This window comes from Myodes glareolus, chromosome 3 (assembly GCF_982192425.1).
Source record: "Myodes glareolus chromosome 3, mMyoGla1.1, whole genome shotgun sequence".
Lineage (NCBI taxonomy): Eukaryota > Metazoa > Chordata > Mammalia > Rodentia > Cricetidae > Myodes > Myodes glareolus.
This window is the reverse complement of record NC_142028.1, coordinates 38,566,170-38,584,301: the sequence shown is the minus strand read 5'-3', so window position 1 is coordinate 38,584,301 and position 18,132 is coordinate 38,566,170. Positions and strand designations below refer to the sequence as shown.

At 47.9% G+C, this 18,132-nt stretch overlaps 1 protein-coding gene across 4 annotated transcripts in view; it reads right to left on the bottom strand.

Annotated features, from left to right (window-relative positions):
• Srgap3 (SLIT-ROBO Rho GTPase activating protein 3) overlaps positions 1–18,132 on the bottom strand; it is a 229,499-nt gene continuing 211,367 nt past the window's right edge. For all 4 annotated transcript variants that reach the window (XM_087904445.1, XM_048438547.3, XM_048438548.3 and 1 more), the window contains 5 exons: positions 17,519–17,598; positions 12,772–12,952; positions 11,485–11,634; positions 9,203–9,530; positions 1–5,148 (listed from right to left, as the gene is read on the bottom strand). In XM_087904445.1, coding sequence (XP_087760571.1) covers positions 4,735–5,148; positions 9,203–9,530; positions 11,485–11,634; positions 12,772–12,952; positions 17,519–17,598 — 1,153 coding nt within the window. In that variant the 3' untranslated portion in view covers positions 1–4,734. The remainder of the gene's footprint in view (positions 5,149–9,202; positions 9,531–11,484; positions 11,635–12,771; positions 12,953–17,518; positions 17,599–18,132) is intronic.

Sequence of the window (18,132 nt, the reverse complement as noted above, 5' to 3'; positions counted from 1 at the left end):
TTTGAGAAAAAGTTAAGCTGTTTTATTTCACAGGATAGCTCCACATCAAACCAGCAGGCACCATCAGAATACGCAACAGAGGATCCAATCAGACACTCTATAGGACGGGCATTTGGTCATAAGGTAGAGAAATGATATCCAGAAGAGGGCAACAGTTAGCATCACATGGGGACAGGCAACCAGCAATTTCCTAGGGTGGTTTCAGTTTGTTTTTCCTGTTACAATTTGAGGGGAGAAGGAAAGCAAAGAAAACAAAATAGACCAGCCACTCTGAAGCAATCAGAAGCAAACCTATTGTCAAACCATGTAAACAGTCACACTGCCTGGAATGAGGGCCTGGGCAGCAGAGCTAGCCTTGACCCACTTCCATCAAGGGAAGGAAAGTGCACTCTGGCAGTTCCACGTCAAGGAACAGCTTTGTGATTTGCCTGGGACAGTTCGCACAGAAAGGAGGTGTCAGCAAAGGGCAGCCACGGCCATTTGGCTAGTCCCAGATGATGGGACAGTAGAGTGCTGGCAGATGAACCTCGGAGACATCAGGAGGTCTCAGACTGACAGTGATGCCCCTTCTGGCAGCTCCCCTGGGCAGCTTGGAGTATGTAGAACTCTCCACTTGGAATTCAGCTCAGTGTAGAAGAGACCCCAGAGAACCAGGGAAGTTGACCTGCACTGCCAGCATTTGCATAGCGGAAAATGGGCTAAGCAATGCCTCAGTTCACCCCTTCCTGCCTTTCCCTCTTTGTCACACCTTTCCCTCCCAGCCCAGCAGGACCCACCACCACAGCTAGAAGCACCACCCCCCTCCACCCCTTCCTGGGTTTCTCAAGAGAATGAGGCATTTGCTCTAGTGTGGAACCATCTGGAAGATAAGAAGTTAGAAATAGAGAGGCTAAGAGGGAGGGCCATTGTGTGAGTCCTCGGGGTTTTCCGTCACTTGTTTAGAATGCACGTGCACTGTCCACTCAGTGATGACCAGGCACCCAGGTCACGTGATGTCCTCTGCATCCATGCCTCCCGAATAAGAAAGGAATACACCCAACAAGGCACTCCAGGAGACACCAATGAAGGGAGCCCTGTGTGCAGGTTTCTCTCCCACCAGCTCCCCTTGTGTACCACAAATGTTTTTAGTGTTTATAAGGCAGATCTCTGAACTGCTGGTTCCAGCCAGTAGCCAACAGATGGCTCCATTTCCCTGTGTCTCTTCCCACTCCGATTCGATTTCTTCATTGGACATAAACCTTTCCGTTCCTTAGGAATCCATTTCCCTCCTGACCCCTGGTTTAGTGACTTCAGAGAAAAGGCTCTGTAGTCTTTAACGCCCAAGACCACAATTCCCTCCAGTTGTGTGCTCTGTCCGGGGTTCAAAAGGCGCTTCAAGGTGAAAAGTTAGCACTGAAACAAGGAAAGGCGACAGTTCACAGGATCCCACAGCTCAGAGCAGCTCGACGAGGGAGGAAAAGAGAAGGGAGGGCAGGGAGGGCGAGTGGGGTCGGAAGCTCAGCTTGTTCTCAAATTGATCGGAGAGAGGTCTTTAGTGGCAGCTGGGCCACACAGTGCCCAGGAAACTAGACCAGGAATTAATTGTCTTTGGTCAGTTTTAATTAAATGAACATCTTGCTGGTTCATTCCTAAAACAGACTGAACACCGGTTATACATAAAGACAAAAGGCTTGACCTCGGATGAGTTGGAAGTTAAGAAATCATCTGTGAAGCCAAAATAAATCTTTTTTAAATGCCCGTTATCAACTAACTGATCAGTACAGCTTTCAATAATGATGATGAACATTGGTAGACATCACTCCCCTTGTACGCTTGGCTATATTGAGGACTACTAACTATGTTACTACACCCCCCACCCCAATCACTGTACAATTAGGTTTCTGGTATTTGTTTTTACATTGATCTATCTACTAGGTGCAAAGATTTGGTGAGTGGCATTGGCTATAATGTAATTGTAGCCTTCTTTTAAAAAAAATTACAGTTTCACATTTTAACAGTTACTTTCCAGCATTTAACAAATACAGCAATATATAGTGGACTAAAACAGGCAGGAGTCGGAAGGGAGATGCTCACACTTGATAGACACGGATGGGACTGAGTTGGGGCCTGGGGGTGGCTGAGACATGCAGGGGACCAGATGAAGTGTGTGTGTGTGTGTGTGTGTGTGTGTGTGTGTGTGTGTGTGTGTTGGGGGTAGGAGTGGACAGTTTTTTTTTCCATTTGTTCTGCATCAAAGCTCAGACTGGGGGTTGGAAGAGATGGGGACTCGTCTGCCATCTGTGCGTGCGCTTCCCTAAATGTGAACTCATCAGCCACTTGCCAATGGGGGGAAAATAGATGCTTAAGGGAAACAGCTGAGGCTCTGCTCTCAGGACATTTGGGGAGAGGCCGTAAGGAAAAATGAAATAAAGCAACCCAGAGATAAATCTGCACAGCATAACTGGCATTAGGTGTGTCAGGTAATAGATTTGTAAACTCAATTTTGCTTTGATCCAGGATTCAGGCAGAGAATGTTGCATTTTTTTTTTTTTTTTTGGCCTGGGAGGTAAATGGGCTTAAAAATCTGGGAATAGACCTGGGATACAAAAGAGAACCGTTTTATCTCCCGGGTGCATAGCAGAGAGAGTCGACACATGTAAATGAGGGCTTCTGGAGCCTGGTGCAACCCACTAGGCCACCCGCCACATCTTGCACAGGTTCCAGCCCACCCCCAGGCCTTACTCTCTTCAACTACAAAATGGAGATTTTTTTTTTTATGTGCTCAAAGATAGAGGACCAATCATAGCAAGAGTTGATAGGGAAGGAAGTCTTAGTGGCTCAGGCCTCTCCCTGACATTCTTATTTTCTGCCCATTCTTGGTTCCATACTGTACTCAGTGATGATCCTACAGGCAAGGTAGAAAGTGATCCTCCCCACACCCGAGTACCAGTGACTCATTAGGTCCCTCCCTGGGGAAGGGGGCAAGTCGCCTTTTAATAGAGGACCCAAGAGATAGTGGAAGCAAGCCCAGTGGAAAGAAATGCCAAGGATGGTATTTCAAAGTGTCTGTAGGTGACAGGAGTGCCATATCCAAGGGTCACACAGCTCCTATCTGGTGGAAGCTGTGGCTTAAATTTTGGGTTTTGTACTGTAAAACTCAGGAGGCAGGCAGAGAGCCAGCCAGGAGGGGTCTGTGTGTGTGTGCATGTGCATGTGTGCGTGTGGGTCTGACATGAGAAGGGAGAGTAGAAATGGTCCCATCAGGATTAGATTTGCATGTGATGCATTATCCAGGAAACCTGGAAGTATCTGGAAAGTGGAAATTTACAGTAAAAGTGCAGGTAAATGGAACCCAAAAGAGCCACTCAGAAGGCTTTTGTCCTACTGCAGAATCACATACCTTCTTTCTACCACCAGGTTTTGTCTACCTGAACTGCTTTAGAAGACGTGGAGGGAGGGGAGGAGGAGGAGGAGGGAGGGAGGGGGGGAGGAGAGCACTACCATTTTCATAAACTCTTGGCCTATGGCGTTTCCTAGCACAGCCCTCCTAGGGTGGAGCCAAGGGCTGACTGGGCACTGGAGGCTCTGGTGGGGAAGCACAGTGTGCTGTGCCTAATTTCAAAAGAAATGGCATGAGTCAACACCTCCTTGCCCATTCAGTCTCAAATCTGACATAGCATGATTAGTAGAAAGAGAAAAAGAAAAACATGAAATATTTTGATGAGAGAAGTAAACTTCTATAATCACCACAGATTTATCCCTTCAGCATGTCTGGGGGGTTGAAATACTCCATGTCACTGTTTTGGTTTTTGTGGGGGTTTTTGTTGTCTGATGGGGCATAGCATCTCACCATCCCGAATCTGCATACAAACCCAAGGGTCTTCACACCAACCTCCCCTGTGCCTTTTGGGGGACACAGTTGACCTTTGGCCTCTGGGTGGCAGGGCAGGGTCTCTGGGGGGTGGATGAAGGGTTTTCTATGAAGGATTCCCCACCTTTAGGAGCAGCCTGCTTGGGGGTACTGCCTGCCCCATCCTTCCTTGAGGGGCAGACTGTTCTGGAAGGCCACGACTTCTGGAGACAGCTGGAGACTGTTTCTGGTTTTGTGTCTCTGCAGGTTAGTGGTATATTGCTTCATTCGCAGTTCCTGTGGGGCCTCTAAGTTCTCCCAGAGAAGTCCCTGCAAATCCCACCGAGTAACAGTGGGAGATGTTTGGTGGTATGGGTCTGAGGTAAATCTAAGTTTCATAAAAAGAAAAAAAAGGAGCGTCTATATACAGTTAGCATGTGTGTATGTCCAGCTCTCTAGTATATGTATATAGATGCATAAATATATATACACACACACCTACAGACACATACGTACACATATGCGTATATATGCACGTATTTATATACACATACATATATACGTATGTAGAGAATATCGAGAGAGTAATTTTCCAGTGACAATATGAGAAGCTGGTAAGCATCTACCTCAATCTTAGGAAACACTGTCCCTGGGACTGATCTTGCTCCAGCATTTCTTGGCATGTCTGTTTGCCCACAAGAGGTCTGTGGCATTCACATGGCTGAATAAGAGGTACAGCTAACGCCTGGGCCTCTGCTCTCCACAGACACACACCCTCCCAGGCTGACCTCTAGGATCTGCCCTCCAAGGCCAGGAGATCCCTGGGAAGCAAGTAGAAGCCACTGAGGCCACCCTAGGCCACGGTGTGCTGCAGTGGGCCACGGCGGTGTCACCGGTCCTGCAGGTCACATAGTGCCAGACTTGTCCGAGGAGCTATTGGGGAACATCTTCTCGGTGGGTGTCACAGCCGGGCTGCCGACGCCCGAGCTGCTGCTACTGGAGGAGCGGTGCTGGACCACGGGTCTGACTGGGCGCATCGGGGGTGGGCGCAGCTGGGCACCAGCCAAGCGAGCCGACAGGGCAGGCTTGAAGGTGGTCATCATCTCAGTGGAGGAGCTGCTGCTGCGGCGCATGGCCGCGTCGGGGTCTCGGATGACAATGGTGTGCAGGGGGCTGGCAGGCTCCGAGCTGATAGGGCCTGGTGGATTCTTCAGGGGCTCCAGGGTGTCCAGCACCACATCTGGCGCCTGCTTGACAGTGTTCTGTCTCTCGAGTTCCCGTAACTCGTGTAAAGCTGTGCTCATGGTCTTCTCGATGTCCTGAGGACAGAGAAGGCTCTGGTCAACACAGACCTTCCCGAGAATGTTTCTGGGGTCCCTATTTCCCAGTGGGAGGCCAGACCCCGAGGGTATATTGTAACCAATGCAGGGAATCAATATGGGCATCTCCTGTACCTGTCTTGCATAAGAAGTTGCCTTCATAAAGGCTGGTCAGGCGATGGCAGGCAGACAGACATTCATTCAAAACCTGACTCTTGCTATGGAACTGCAGGTACCTCTCTGAGCCTGAGAATTCTCACTGGTAAATTGCAGACAATTATAACACTTACCTCGGAGGGAGGGTTGATGAATGTATAAAGCGATCATATCCATGCAAAGAGATTGGCATGGTACCTGGCACTCAAAAACAGTAGTAATGATCCCCATAGCAATGATACTTCATGCTGAGCACCGAACCAAAGCTTTTAATAATGTATTGATAAGGTAGGGACAACTGTTATACTCATATCACACATATAGAAATTGAAGCTCAGACCAGATAGGGTCACCCAGAAAAATAAACAGTCCAAGTCAGGAGTCTGGCTCCAAAAATCTCTGCTTTTGCCATTGGTTTGTTTGTTTGTTTGTTTGTTTTTTTAAGGCCTTCCTTTTAGAGGTAGAGAGATGGGTTGGTGGTTAAGAGCACTGGCTGATTTTCTAAAGGACCCAGGTTCGATTCCCAGCACCCACACAGTGGCTTTGTAACAGGCTGTACCTCCAGTATCTCCCAGGGATCTGTCACCCTTGTCTGCCACCATAGGCACTGCACAGATGTGGTACACATATACATGTAGGCAAAACATCCATACATGAAATCAAATGAAAAAAATGGAAGTCCTTCATTTTAACAACACAGATACTGCGAGACTTCACACTCTACCATATAGAATTGAGGAGCTGTAGTCAGTTTTTAAAATGAAAAGAAATCCTTACCCACAGGGAAATGACTACCTACAGAACACACGGAGTGCACCCTAAAATGACAGGAAGACCACTTTCCTCTCAGCATTGTGACCTAAAAGGCTCATTTCTTGTTTAAAAAGTGGGGGAAGTTTAAATGGCACACAGGGCATCATTGTATCTGCAGGCTCATCAGGAAGAGAAGACTTCAGGTGACAGATGGGAGGCACTCCAGGCCAGCTGCATCCTTGTATGCCAATCCAGGGCAGGGCTGGGGCTGGAAGAAAGCACTGACCTACAAGCTGGGTGAGCTGGGGGATCTGGGCGAGCAGCAGCCACTCTGAACTGCACTGTGTCCATCCGTGGAAAGCCCACATTTGCTGGGAAGAGGCGGTGAGAAGATGAACACGACGCTCTGCAGATGACCAGATGGTGGCCACCCAACTCCTCAGAGCGCAAGAGCCCTTCTTCATTGGGCTTTTAAAAACCGTCTCCACATCCAGTGGATGTGAGAGTGGCTGCTCTCAGGCTGATCTGACCCAGAACCCATGGAGGACACAACAGGGGAGCTGGCTTAAACCTTTACTTGCAGGTGCCATGCCCAATCTGAGCAATGTTGGCTACTAAGGGATGCTCGCTCTTTAGCAGTTTGAGGCCAGCCCTGAAAGAAATGCATGGCCCTGAGGAGACAGATGGGGCTGCAGCCTGGAGCTACCATCGGAGTCTTCATCCTGTCCTTTCTGGATCTGCAGGTAGCCTGCTTTCTGCCAGTCTCCAATGTGCCCAGGGCATATCCCCAACCAGCCTCTTGCTCACCTCACTATTCCGGTCTATCCCATTTGCTTTCTGTATCCTGCTAATGACTAACACCCAGCCTTTACATTTCTCCATCATGTTTAGCCCTTTGCCCACTGTGCTGGCAGTTTTAAGAAGGGGCCTTCAGGAGAATCTTTATTCATAGGCTTAGTTGTGGGGAACCCTGAAGGAAGGGCTCTTCTGTCTACTGTACACAGGGTACTGTACTTGCAGGGTCACCAGAGCCTCCACCACTGTTCTGGGACTTAGTCTCCTATTGTCCCCACAATTCCCTGTCCCCCAACATCTGTTCCAATATAATGGGAGCTGAAAGGTAAAACTGTCAATAACTAAAATGTTATTTTCTTATCTCCCCATCCCTGGTAGAGCGTGAATGGGAAAGACAGAAAAAGCTCAGAGAAAGGTGGGCTGAGGGGTTTAGACTGCAGTCTTGCATTAGTCTGATGGGGGATGCGTAAGTCTGCCAGGTGAAGCTGCAGAGAGGCAGTGGGGACTGGGACACAGTTGGGAAGGAACTTGTTTTCACCTCCTCCCCACTTTGGATGACAGTATTGCAGATTTCCAAAATAGCCTCTTTACCTGGGCTTCATATCTACTTTGTTCAGGGCACTTGGGAGACCAGATAATCTAGGATGACTCCGTCTGCTATTTGGGGTTCTCCACACCACCTCCCCTTTGACTCCAACAAAGTCAAGGGCTCCTCACAGATGAAGCTGGGCAAGTGGGTAGCTGTCCAGTGTCTTCTTGACTGTTTTCCATGAGCATCAGTTTCACTTCAACCCATGAAAAGCACTATCCAGCTAGAGAGGGCAAGTATATTGACAACATAGATAGCATTGCTAAGTGTTTGCTGAGTTAGGCTAGCAAAATGCTCCTCGGAGAAAAACTACAGAAGGCTGGAGATACAATATACCCTGCTTTTGCCAGAGATCCACAATGCACAGCAAACTATTTCAAGGTTCTAAAAAGTCTGTAAGAATGTCTTTCTACTTGGTGAGTACCACAGCATAGATGATGCTCCGACTCCACTCACTCCACCGGCATCATGTAGTAGTCTTTGATGCATTTGGCACAGTGCCCCTGTCTGCATTTGATTGTCCATGTAAAGGACTCTGAGCCAGTTTTAGGAAGGCCCTGCCTTGCTGTGATAGCAGTCTTTGGAAGATGCTGGGTACTAGGGTGATGGTTCTCAAGAGACTAGCCTTCAAGGATGGAAGGCCAGGTTGGCTGTCTCCTCTGCTTGGTCCATGCCAAGGTATCAACTCCAAGGACTTCCTGAAAACGGGCACCAGGATATGAGGTAAACGCCATGTGTAGAGTTCTAGATGCTGGTGCATTGCTTCCAGCCAGGGTGTTCCCTGAGGAGCTTCTCTAGAGTCTCGTAAGGACATGCTCAGAAGCTTACATGCTCACTGCATCCCCTTCTGAAGGGTATTCAAAAAGGCTATCAGCACAGCAGATTCCCTGCAGCCCACAGGATCTGCTAGTCTCTGTCTGTTGTCTCTTATAGTCCCTGACTATTATCTCTTAAATGAGAGACAACATTGAGGGAGGTCTATAATGGAACCTCAAAACTGCAGCTAAGAGAATAAAAAGGGAAATTTCTGGGAATTTGATGCAAAAAACAGATCCAACCAGTGATGTGAACTGGTAAACAAACTGATTCTGTTCATCTGGCCAATGGGGGGGGGGTGGAAATCATCCAAACAGAAAAGACTCCAGAAGAGCCTGGAATATTTTCATTGTCCTCAGCTATTTAGTCCTGTCCATCTTGGGTCTTGGGTCATACCCTTCCAAGGAATGACTTCCAAATGCTAGACGCTCGAAATATGATATGCCCTCCCCTGCTCATTAAGGACACCCAGCCCAGCTGCCATGTTGGGTTGGCAGTTCTGCTTAACTATAAGCTCATGTGGGCAAGACCAAAGTACATCAGGTCTCCACTGCACTCCACTGTGCGTGGTGAATGTCACACAACAGATGCTCAATCAAGACTCATCAATAAATGAATAGGGCAATAAATGAAAGATGGATGGATTCATGCATTGGTGGATACATGAATTCAATCTTAGCATCTTGTGGAGAAGTCTGCCATTGCCTCAGCCCCATAAACGGGCTACCCTCTCTTCTACCTGGACACTGGGCAGGGGTGGGGGGAGTCTTCCAGTCTTTATCGGAGCTCTTGCTAGTGGCATGAAAAGGAAGCCAGATTCACTGTCTGGCTGTTTGGCTCAGTCTCAAGTTGTACCAAAGCCACTATGGTTGCCCACTCAGCAGTTCCCACCCTCTGTCCCACTGAGTGTCTAACTGGCCTAACTGCTTTCTGTGGGGCCCTTACTTCTGCCAGGGCCTCAGCCTCCAGGGACTTGTGGTCCCCTAGGCTGCTGTGCCGGGTAGAGCCGCAAGTCGACCTCATGGAGAGCCCTTCTGCCAGTGCCTTCTTGTCGGGGTAGTTGATGCTGCCAGCGCTCCCGAATGTCGCCATCCTCCTCTTCTCAGGGCTCTCAATCCGCCCACGGCTGAGAGGGATTTTGTGGGGGCTGCTGGGGCAGGCAGCAGCTCGGGGTGGCGTGTCTATGCTGGGACCCAAGCCCCGGGGTGGGCTGTGTGTGTCGCCCCCGCTTCGGCGCCTGGGGATGGCCGCTCCGTCAGACCGCAGTCGCACTCTGCAAAGGAGCCAGGGGCAGGGAGCATGGGGCAGAAGTCAACCCTCGCCAGTCTCGGAATGGGCCAGCCAACCCTCCAAGCCACAGCTACAAGCTAATCTAGAGCAGGTAGCACAGTGAAGCCTCATTCAGCCAGACCATACAATTTGGTGATAAAAAGGGCCAGCTCAGACCTGTGACACCTGCCCTAAAGGGGAAGAGTAACTTGGCCCAGGGAGGAGAGCCGAGAGTGGGAGCCAGGCTAGTTGACCTGTAAACCAAATTCTAAGTCAGGTCCCGGCAGGAAGATTCCAAAATGGAAATGCTGTAGCTAGCTGTGGTCGTGTATATATAGTCTGAAGCCTTTCAGACTCTAGCTGGTTTGAAACAATGAGGCTTGACTGTACCCAAAGGCCACAGTAAGCACAGTAAGGAGGGGAACCCTGGGAATGAAACACCTGCTCACCATTGTCACCCACCAAACTCCCAAGAGCAAGGCTCTCTATACAACTTTCCCAGATCTTGGGAAATAGGTCACTGAAGAGTGAACACACCTGCACCTGTGTCTATGGGTACTTTATCCACCTCTGGGGTTCTACTGGTGTAAAAGGGTACGAGTGACAGTCAGTAGGACAAGTCTTTGACCCATGTCTGCCACAAGGTTTCCTGTATTCTCTCCAAATTCATTCTGTGAATACATCGATGGACTATCCCTCATCTGCCCAAATTGGGGTGGGTTTGAAAATAACTTAGACTGCTGTGTCCTACGGAGGTCACCCAAGGTACAGAGACCTTCGTGAGGGGAGGGAAGGCTGGATGTGGATGAGGGGAGGGAGGGACAGAGGCTGGAAATGGGCCAAGTTCCATTGGATTAGTGGCAATTCAAACCCTCTGCCCCAGCAAAGCTAAGCAAGCCTGCGGGTGCCCCAGTAGGACCAAAGCAAAGGTGTTGGGGAGGAAAAGGTTTTGAGAAAGAGAAGAAAAAGTCCCATAGAGGGAAGAAGGTGAGGAGGAGAGAGGCAGGAGATGGTATGGTCCTCCTAGGAACCGGGGACCGTGCCATCCTCATCTACGGACCCAGCCTTCGGCTTCCCCACCCATGGACCCTATCATCTTGCAGTGTTCAAAGCTGAACTGAGTAAACATCACTAAAAAGAGGACTCAGGACCTCAACTAAAATAAATTCTTAGTGCCCCCATGTATGCTGCCACGGGAGTCTCTTGCTCTCTCTGCAAAGACTGAGCTGATCACATGACCCTTCTGCTGCAGCAGGTGGATGGGGCACAGACTTTGACGTTCTAAGAGAACAAGGGGTGTGGGATGAAGCAGAGAGAGAGACTGGCAGCTTTTTCTCTCTTCCAGTTCCCTGGATGACTTGCACAGCTCCTGGTTGGTATATGGGTCACGTGACACAACCCAGGCTCAGTAAAGAAACTGGCATATCTCCTCCCACCAAGCAGGTAGGTGGAGTCGGGTATCAACTTTCACAGATGAAGGTGTGAACTCTCTGTTTAAGTGGTGTGTTTCAGGGATCGGGGACAACTGTGGGAGCTTTACATTTTCAAAATATTGTGTAATAACAGACAGCTGGGAGGCGGTGCAGGAGCTGGAGAGAGAAGGTAAAACACTCGCCAATTTTTTCTCTCATGCGTGTGTGTATCTCTCTCTCGTTATTATATTAAAATTTTAAGACAGTCTGGGCTATGATTATTATTGCAAATAAGAAGATCTGCAATGCCAGCATAGGTCTTCCTCTTCCTTCACACCCCCCACACATCAAAGCTGGGCCGGTTCACACCTGGAATCCTTGGGCCATCCCAGCCAGCCCACCCAGCTGTACGCAGGGTCATGGCTTGCAGAATCAAGGAGCTGTGAGAGTCTCCTCCTCCCCTTCCTCCCCTCTTGCTTCCCCCAGTTCACACACACGCAGACAAATGGGGTGCTAGTGGGATAAAAATGAACCCGCATTTCCTACCGGCCCATCACCCCCCCAAAGCCATAATCAGAGATGTGCTCTGTGGGGGACTGGAGGTCATTCTTGGAGGAGGCCTTGTCATCCAGCAGTGGTCCACTGCTGGCCTCGCTGTCAGCCTTTTGGCTCAGGCTGTCGGAGAAGGCATCGTCCCTGGGGAGAAGAGAGACGTGAATTGGAGGTGGTCCCCGCCCTCTGCAGGAAAGCCCAGGAGGCCCAGAGCTCCTCCAAAGCTGTCTGCACACACCTATGGTTGCCTGTACCAGCAGCCCAGACTGAGTACCTTCCCTCCACACATGCCTACCACAATGCTCCGATAGCTAGGCTCTTTCATGGGTGGCTTCTTTGGATTCAGTCCCTATTCCACTGTTTCTTTCCCCTTTTCTAGCGTGTTCTCTCTCCTAGACCCTCTCTATGATGGAGACAAGGTGGAGAAAATGGGTGTTGGAGTCTACAAGCTGAGCACAGGCTGCTGAGTGCTGAGTCTCCTAGCACAGGATGCTGAGTTTCCTATGACTTCATGCAAAGTGGTTCAGAGTCAGTCAAGGAGGGAAGAGCTACCTCCATCCCGTACCTCCCTATCTGGGGTGCAGGATACTTGGACGGTGGCCCTCTATTACAGCATCCCCTTTCTCTTCTGCTTGGCCTTTGTTCAAGCTCAGAACCTTCTCCCCTGCATCACAACATAGGCTTAGGGTTCCCCTCCTGTGCAGTTTAGCTCCACGACTGCTTTCAGGACAGGTCAGCTCGGCTGAGCCAATCCAAGCTGGAAGGGATGAGAGCCTAGGAAAGACCTCACACAAAATCCCGACTTCTTTAACTTTCTGACAGTGCCAGATATTTGGAATGTATAGCGTTTTTAACTCCTTAAATTGTTAAAAATGACACCTGGTTAAAGGAAAACGGGATGTTTGTGTTTCTCCACTCCCTGAGAAGGTCACATCTGGAATGAAGGGCTGATCTCTGGCTGCAGGGACAGCTCAGGATAGTGGAGGGATATGAAAGGCTATGGGATGCTAGTGACCATGTTGGATGGTGAGTGCCCTGGTTGTGGCTCATGGGTCTGGATGGCAGCCTAAAGGATGAACAATGTGCATATTTCTTTTGTGGATTTGTACTCAGAGAGATTTAGGGGGAAAAAAAAACATGATTAGAGATCATCAAGATTTGATATTGATCCCGGGAGAACAAATTGCCAACATCTAACCCAGTATTCCCCTTCGACTGTCCCTTCCAGACATTACTAATCTATTACCTCATTCTTTACAGAAGGCCCCAGTTCTCACTCACATGTCCTGTACAACTATGTACTGATGAGGGATGAGTCCATCCACACCATTGTGACGGCCCTCCCACCAGTCCTCTGAGGCACGGTGGTACAGGAGCAATGAGGCCCCTTTTTTGAAGGACAGCTCACGAGGGGACCGCCCTACATAGTCAAACTTGGCGATGGCCTCGATCTGCTCCACTTCTGAAAGAAAATCAAGAGAAAGAGCATCTGTGAGGTGGGAGGGGTGGCCCAAGACTCAGGCAGCCTGGGCCTCCGTGAGGAAGATAGGCAGCAGGCTTGATAAGCACAGGTGGTCTGGGGCTTGGGATCAGCCCTCTAGGTTCAGACTCCTCCCCACTGTCAATATTAGGCAACCCATGCAACTTCTCAGGGTGTCCAGCGAGTACCAGGCTCAGTGGTGCAGACCTGAAATCTCAGGGTTCTAGGAGGACTATGAGTTTGTAACCAACCTGGTCTATACAGCAATAACCTATCTCATAAAAAATCAAATAAATGAACAAATATAAAACGTCCACAGGGAGCTGGCATGCCAGATCCATGTTTTCCATTGCATGATTATGGAAACCAGTTTGGCTAAGCGTGGTAATGCATACCTGTAATCTAAGTGCTTGGGAGGTGGACGCAGGATAACAGGAGAGGGAGGCTAGCCTGAGTTGCGTGTGTGTGTGTGTGTGTGTGTGTGTGTGTGTGTATGTGTTTGAGGAAATTTCTTTTCCTTCTACAACTCAGCATACATCCTACCCCCGCCCATGAGCCCCCTTCTCTCTTGTCCACTTCCACAGAAGTACCACGCGCTGCCTGTAGGACTAGCTCTCCAGTTCTGTTCGCTCACGACGCTTTCAGGGGTTCTTAAACATCCAAATGGTGAATGAAAATAAGGACACAGCACAACCAAAACTCATGGGTGTAGCGACAGCTCGGGTGGAAATTTGAGATGCAAATGACAGGATACTTAAAAGAAAAATTCTAAATCAGTAACCTCTGCCTTCACCTTAAAAAACAGGAAGTATAGGGGCTAAAGAGATGGCTCAGTGGTTAAGAGCAGGCTGCTCTTCCAGAGGACCTGGGTTCAATTCCCAGCACCTACAACTCAGCTCAACTCCAAATGACCTATCACCCTCTTCTGACCTCCAAGGGCACTGCATGAACATGGCACACAAGCACACATGCAGGCAAAACCACATACACATAAACTAAAAAAAATTAAAATATAAAAAATTAAAGACACTAGAAGCACAGACTAAGCTGGGTGGTGGTGGAGCACATCTTTAATCCAAGCACTTGGGAGGGCAGAGGCAGATAGATCTCAGTGAGTTCGAGGCCAGCCTGGCCTACAAAGCAAGACCCAGGACAACTATTACACAGAGAAATCTTGTCTTGAAAAAAAAAGTGCAAACTAAGGCAAGAAGAGGGGAGAGGGGAACAATACAGATTAGAGTAGAACTGAATGAGACAGAGACTAGGAAAACAGACAAGGGCCAAGCTGTTTCTTTGAGAAATTAACCAATGTTTGGCTAAATAAACTAAGAAAACAAGAGAGAAAATCACATTAATAAAATGCAAAATCAGGAATGAAAGAGGAACATTAATGTCATTACTTTGGAGGAAAAAGGGTATCATAAAAAATATTACCAATGATTATATGCCAACAAATTAAATTAAGGAGAATGAAATGGGCACATTCCTAAAAAAAAACAAACGTAGACTCCTGAAACGGACTTGAGAAACAGAACATCTGGGGTCAGTGAGATGATTCAACAGGAAAGGGTGCTTGTCACCACGCCCGACAACGTGTTTGATTCCTGAGTCCTCTATGATAGAAGGAGAGAACCAACTCCTGCATGCTGTCCTTCAGCCTCACAGACATAAGCCATGATATAACCACCCCTTCCACAATAAACAAATGGAAAAACCAAAAAACAGAACACCCGGGTTCAGGAAGATGACTCATGGGTAAAAGTGCTTGCTATACCAATCTGATGACCTTATTAAACAGTGTAGGGGGAAAAAAGCTGGATCCAGTGGTTCACATCTGTAATCCAGCACTCTTGTGGTAAGATGGAAAGGACAGACATAGGAATCACCCAGAAGTTTACAGGCCTGAATGCCCGTAGCACGCAGTGGCAGAAACAAGAGAAACCAAGAAGTCTCAACAAGATGAAGGAGAAGGTTGTCTTCTGACTTCTAGATGCATACCACACCATGCGTGTGCCTGCCCATCATGCATGCACATGTTTATACATTTTATAAAAAGAAATAGAAAACCTGAATGAGTCTCCGAGAACATGAACTAACTACCAAAGCACCTGCTCAGAAGGAAATGTCCAGCCCCATCAGGCGTCATTTCTGAATTCCACCAAACATTGAAACAATAATAATTATTCACCGTATCTTCCAAAAACCACAAGACAGGGAAACACTTGGCGACCCATTTCATGAGGCAAGTATTATCTAACACAAAACCTGGAATATATCACCAGAAAACTGTAGGCTGACATCTCTTATGAATATGGATGAAATTTTTCTCTACAAAATATTAGCAAACTGTATGCAGAAATATGTAAAAGGAATTGTTCTCCATACCTGAGAAGAGTCTATCCCAGAAATGTAAAATTGGTTTAACATCTAAAAATTCAACTCTTCTTGTCAATAAAATAAAAAGAAAAATTGACATGATCATCTCAAAAGATGAAGAAAAGCATTTGGCAAACATTAACAAGTTTTCCAAGCAAAACACTTCCGAAAAACAGGAACAGAAGGGCGCATTTTTGACTTGATAAATGCACATCTGAAAACTTCACTGCTGGGTGAGAGAGATGGCTCAGCCATTAAGAGCACTTGCTGTATGATCATGAGAATTGGAGTTCAGATCCCAGCATCCATGAGACAAGTCAGGCACCTGGCAACACACCTGAGATCTCAACTCTGAGACGAATGAAGAGAGAATGATCACTGAGGCTTACTAGCTTCTGGTCCAGAAGAAAATATGTGATCCTGCCTCAAAGAAACAGTGATCATGGAGGACACCCAATAGCCCTTTTCTAGTCTTCATGTGTGTGCCAGGCACGAGTACATATGCACACATATGCATGAAAATACAGTCACACACAGACACTTAAGAAAGGAAGGAAGGAAGGAAGGAAGGAAGGAAGGAAGGAAGGAAGGAAGGAAGGAAGGAAGGAAGGAAGGAAGAAAGGAAGGAAGAAAGAAAGACCCTGACAGGTAATAATGCATCTGGTGGGAAACCGCTGGCGGCTTTCTCTGTGTGGCGGTTTGAAATGAGAACGGCCTCCATGGGTTTGTTATGTTTGAATAGTTGGTGCCTAGTTAGTGGAACTGTTTAGGAAGGAATATGAGGTGTGGCCTTGTTGGAGAAGGTCTATCACTTGGGGGGTGGGGGGTGGGATGGACTCTAGACCTCTGACGTTGTAAGTTCCAAATAAACTTTCTTCTAAAAGTTGCCTTGGCCATGGTATCTTATCACAGTAATTTTTAAATTATTTCTATTTTATATTTTTTAAAAAGAAAACTATCTTTTTAAATTTTACATAACAATCCTAGTTCCCATTCCCTCCCCATCCTCCTATTCCCTCCACCTTCCTCCTTACCCCACCCTTATAAGACACCTTGCAAAAAACAAGGCAAGACAAGGGCCTTCATGAATATAGTCAAACCAATGAACAACAAAATAAAAACAGGATGACTTGGACTCCATCAAAATTAAAACCTTTTGTGCCTCAAAGGACAACATTTGGAAAGCAAGTCTCATAATGGAAGAAAACATTTGAAAATCACATTCAAGATAAGAAACTTATATTTAGAATATGTAAAGAGTGGTTACAACTCAATACTAAAAAGACAAATTTAAAATGAGCAACAGACCTAAAGTCAGAATATTTACTGCTGCTTTTCCAGGAGATAGGAGGTTTTAGTGATGCCCCTCAGCTCCATGGGTCCTCATGTACTGAAGGGTAGCTATGGTGCATGGATAGCTGTAGGATTGTGGAGACTAGTCCTGTGGCCAGCTCCAGGAGGCATGGGAGCCCCTGTGAGATTTCTGACCTAGACTCTGCCTACTATGCCTTAGTGGGTAAGGATGCCTGAGCCCATTTAACTCAGACTGCTCATCTGGGTGGTCCAATTTCTATGAAAACCAGCATCCGGCAGGAAGAGCGGAATCAGGTAGATCCCCCCCCCACCCACACATACACTTCTGTTTCTCTCCACACCCCACACTATTGCAGCAATTCTCAGGTGCCCCTATATGAGCAGGTCCCTTTTAGCTCACACTGTCAATCTGTTCTTTGATAGCTGCTTCCAATCTGTTGAAATCTGCTGAGAGTTCGGAAACTCCTTGAGGACCTCCTCATTCATCACCAGGTCCCAGCAAAGGCCTGGTGCAAAGCAGATCCTTGAGCTGGGGCCAGGAACAGCAGAGGGACAGGGGATGCTTTCCTCTTAGACACTTGTCTCTGAGGATTTTTACTGACCCAAGCAGGACACACAGAGGATGTCATGGGCCAGGAGTGGTGTGTAGTAAATGTATAGCCCCTACCAGGATCTGCTCTATGTGGGCCTATGCTGGGACCCAAGGCATGCATTAAGCCTTTTCTGAGTCCCTCTCCATGCTGAAGGGCCACTGTGCTACCTGGAGCAGTGGGGCTGTGGGTACTGGCACTGTGATTGGCTTGAGTAAGCGTGAGAGATCCCTGTGGGTCTTTTGGCCTAGACCCTCCCCCTACTCACCTTCGTCACTGGTATGAGGTTCTGTGCCATTGTCATGGTCAACTTCATCAATGGTCCCTGGCTCACTGTGTGGGCTATCACTGCAAGCAAACATAGGAAGAGGACTTGTTGGGACTTTCCTGAATACTGCCTTAGTGACCCTAGCTCTGGGATGGATTAGATTGCCAAAGGCTTGAGTATGTGTATTGAAAACATTGCCCTCAATATCACCATGTTTGGAGGTACAGTGTAAGCAGAGATGATTAGACCACAGGGGCTGTGTTGTCAGAAACTGGTGTTGATCAAAGCTAGTTACATGAGAGCAGACTTACTGTGTTAGCCCTGATCCCTCAGGGCTCTCTTGCTTGTTCTCACACTTTCTTTCCCTCTGCCTTCCACCATGGGATGATTTAGCATGAATGCCCTCATTACATGTGGTATACTTAGTTTTTCAGAACCGTGGGCTACATAGATTTCAGTTCAGTATCGACGAATACAGTCTCAAGTATAGTAGCCCGTGTGAAATGCTTAAGTGCTCAATGAGATTCAGACGGCAGTGGGAAACTGCAAGTATCTGAAGACCAGGGCTCTCTTCGTGGAGTGTGTGTGTGTGTGTGTGTGTGTGTGTGTGTGTG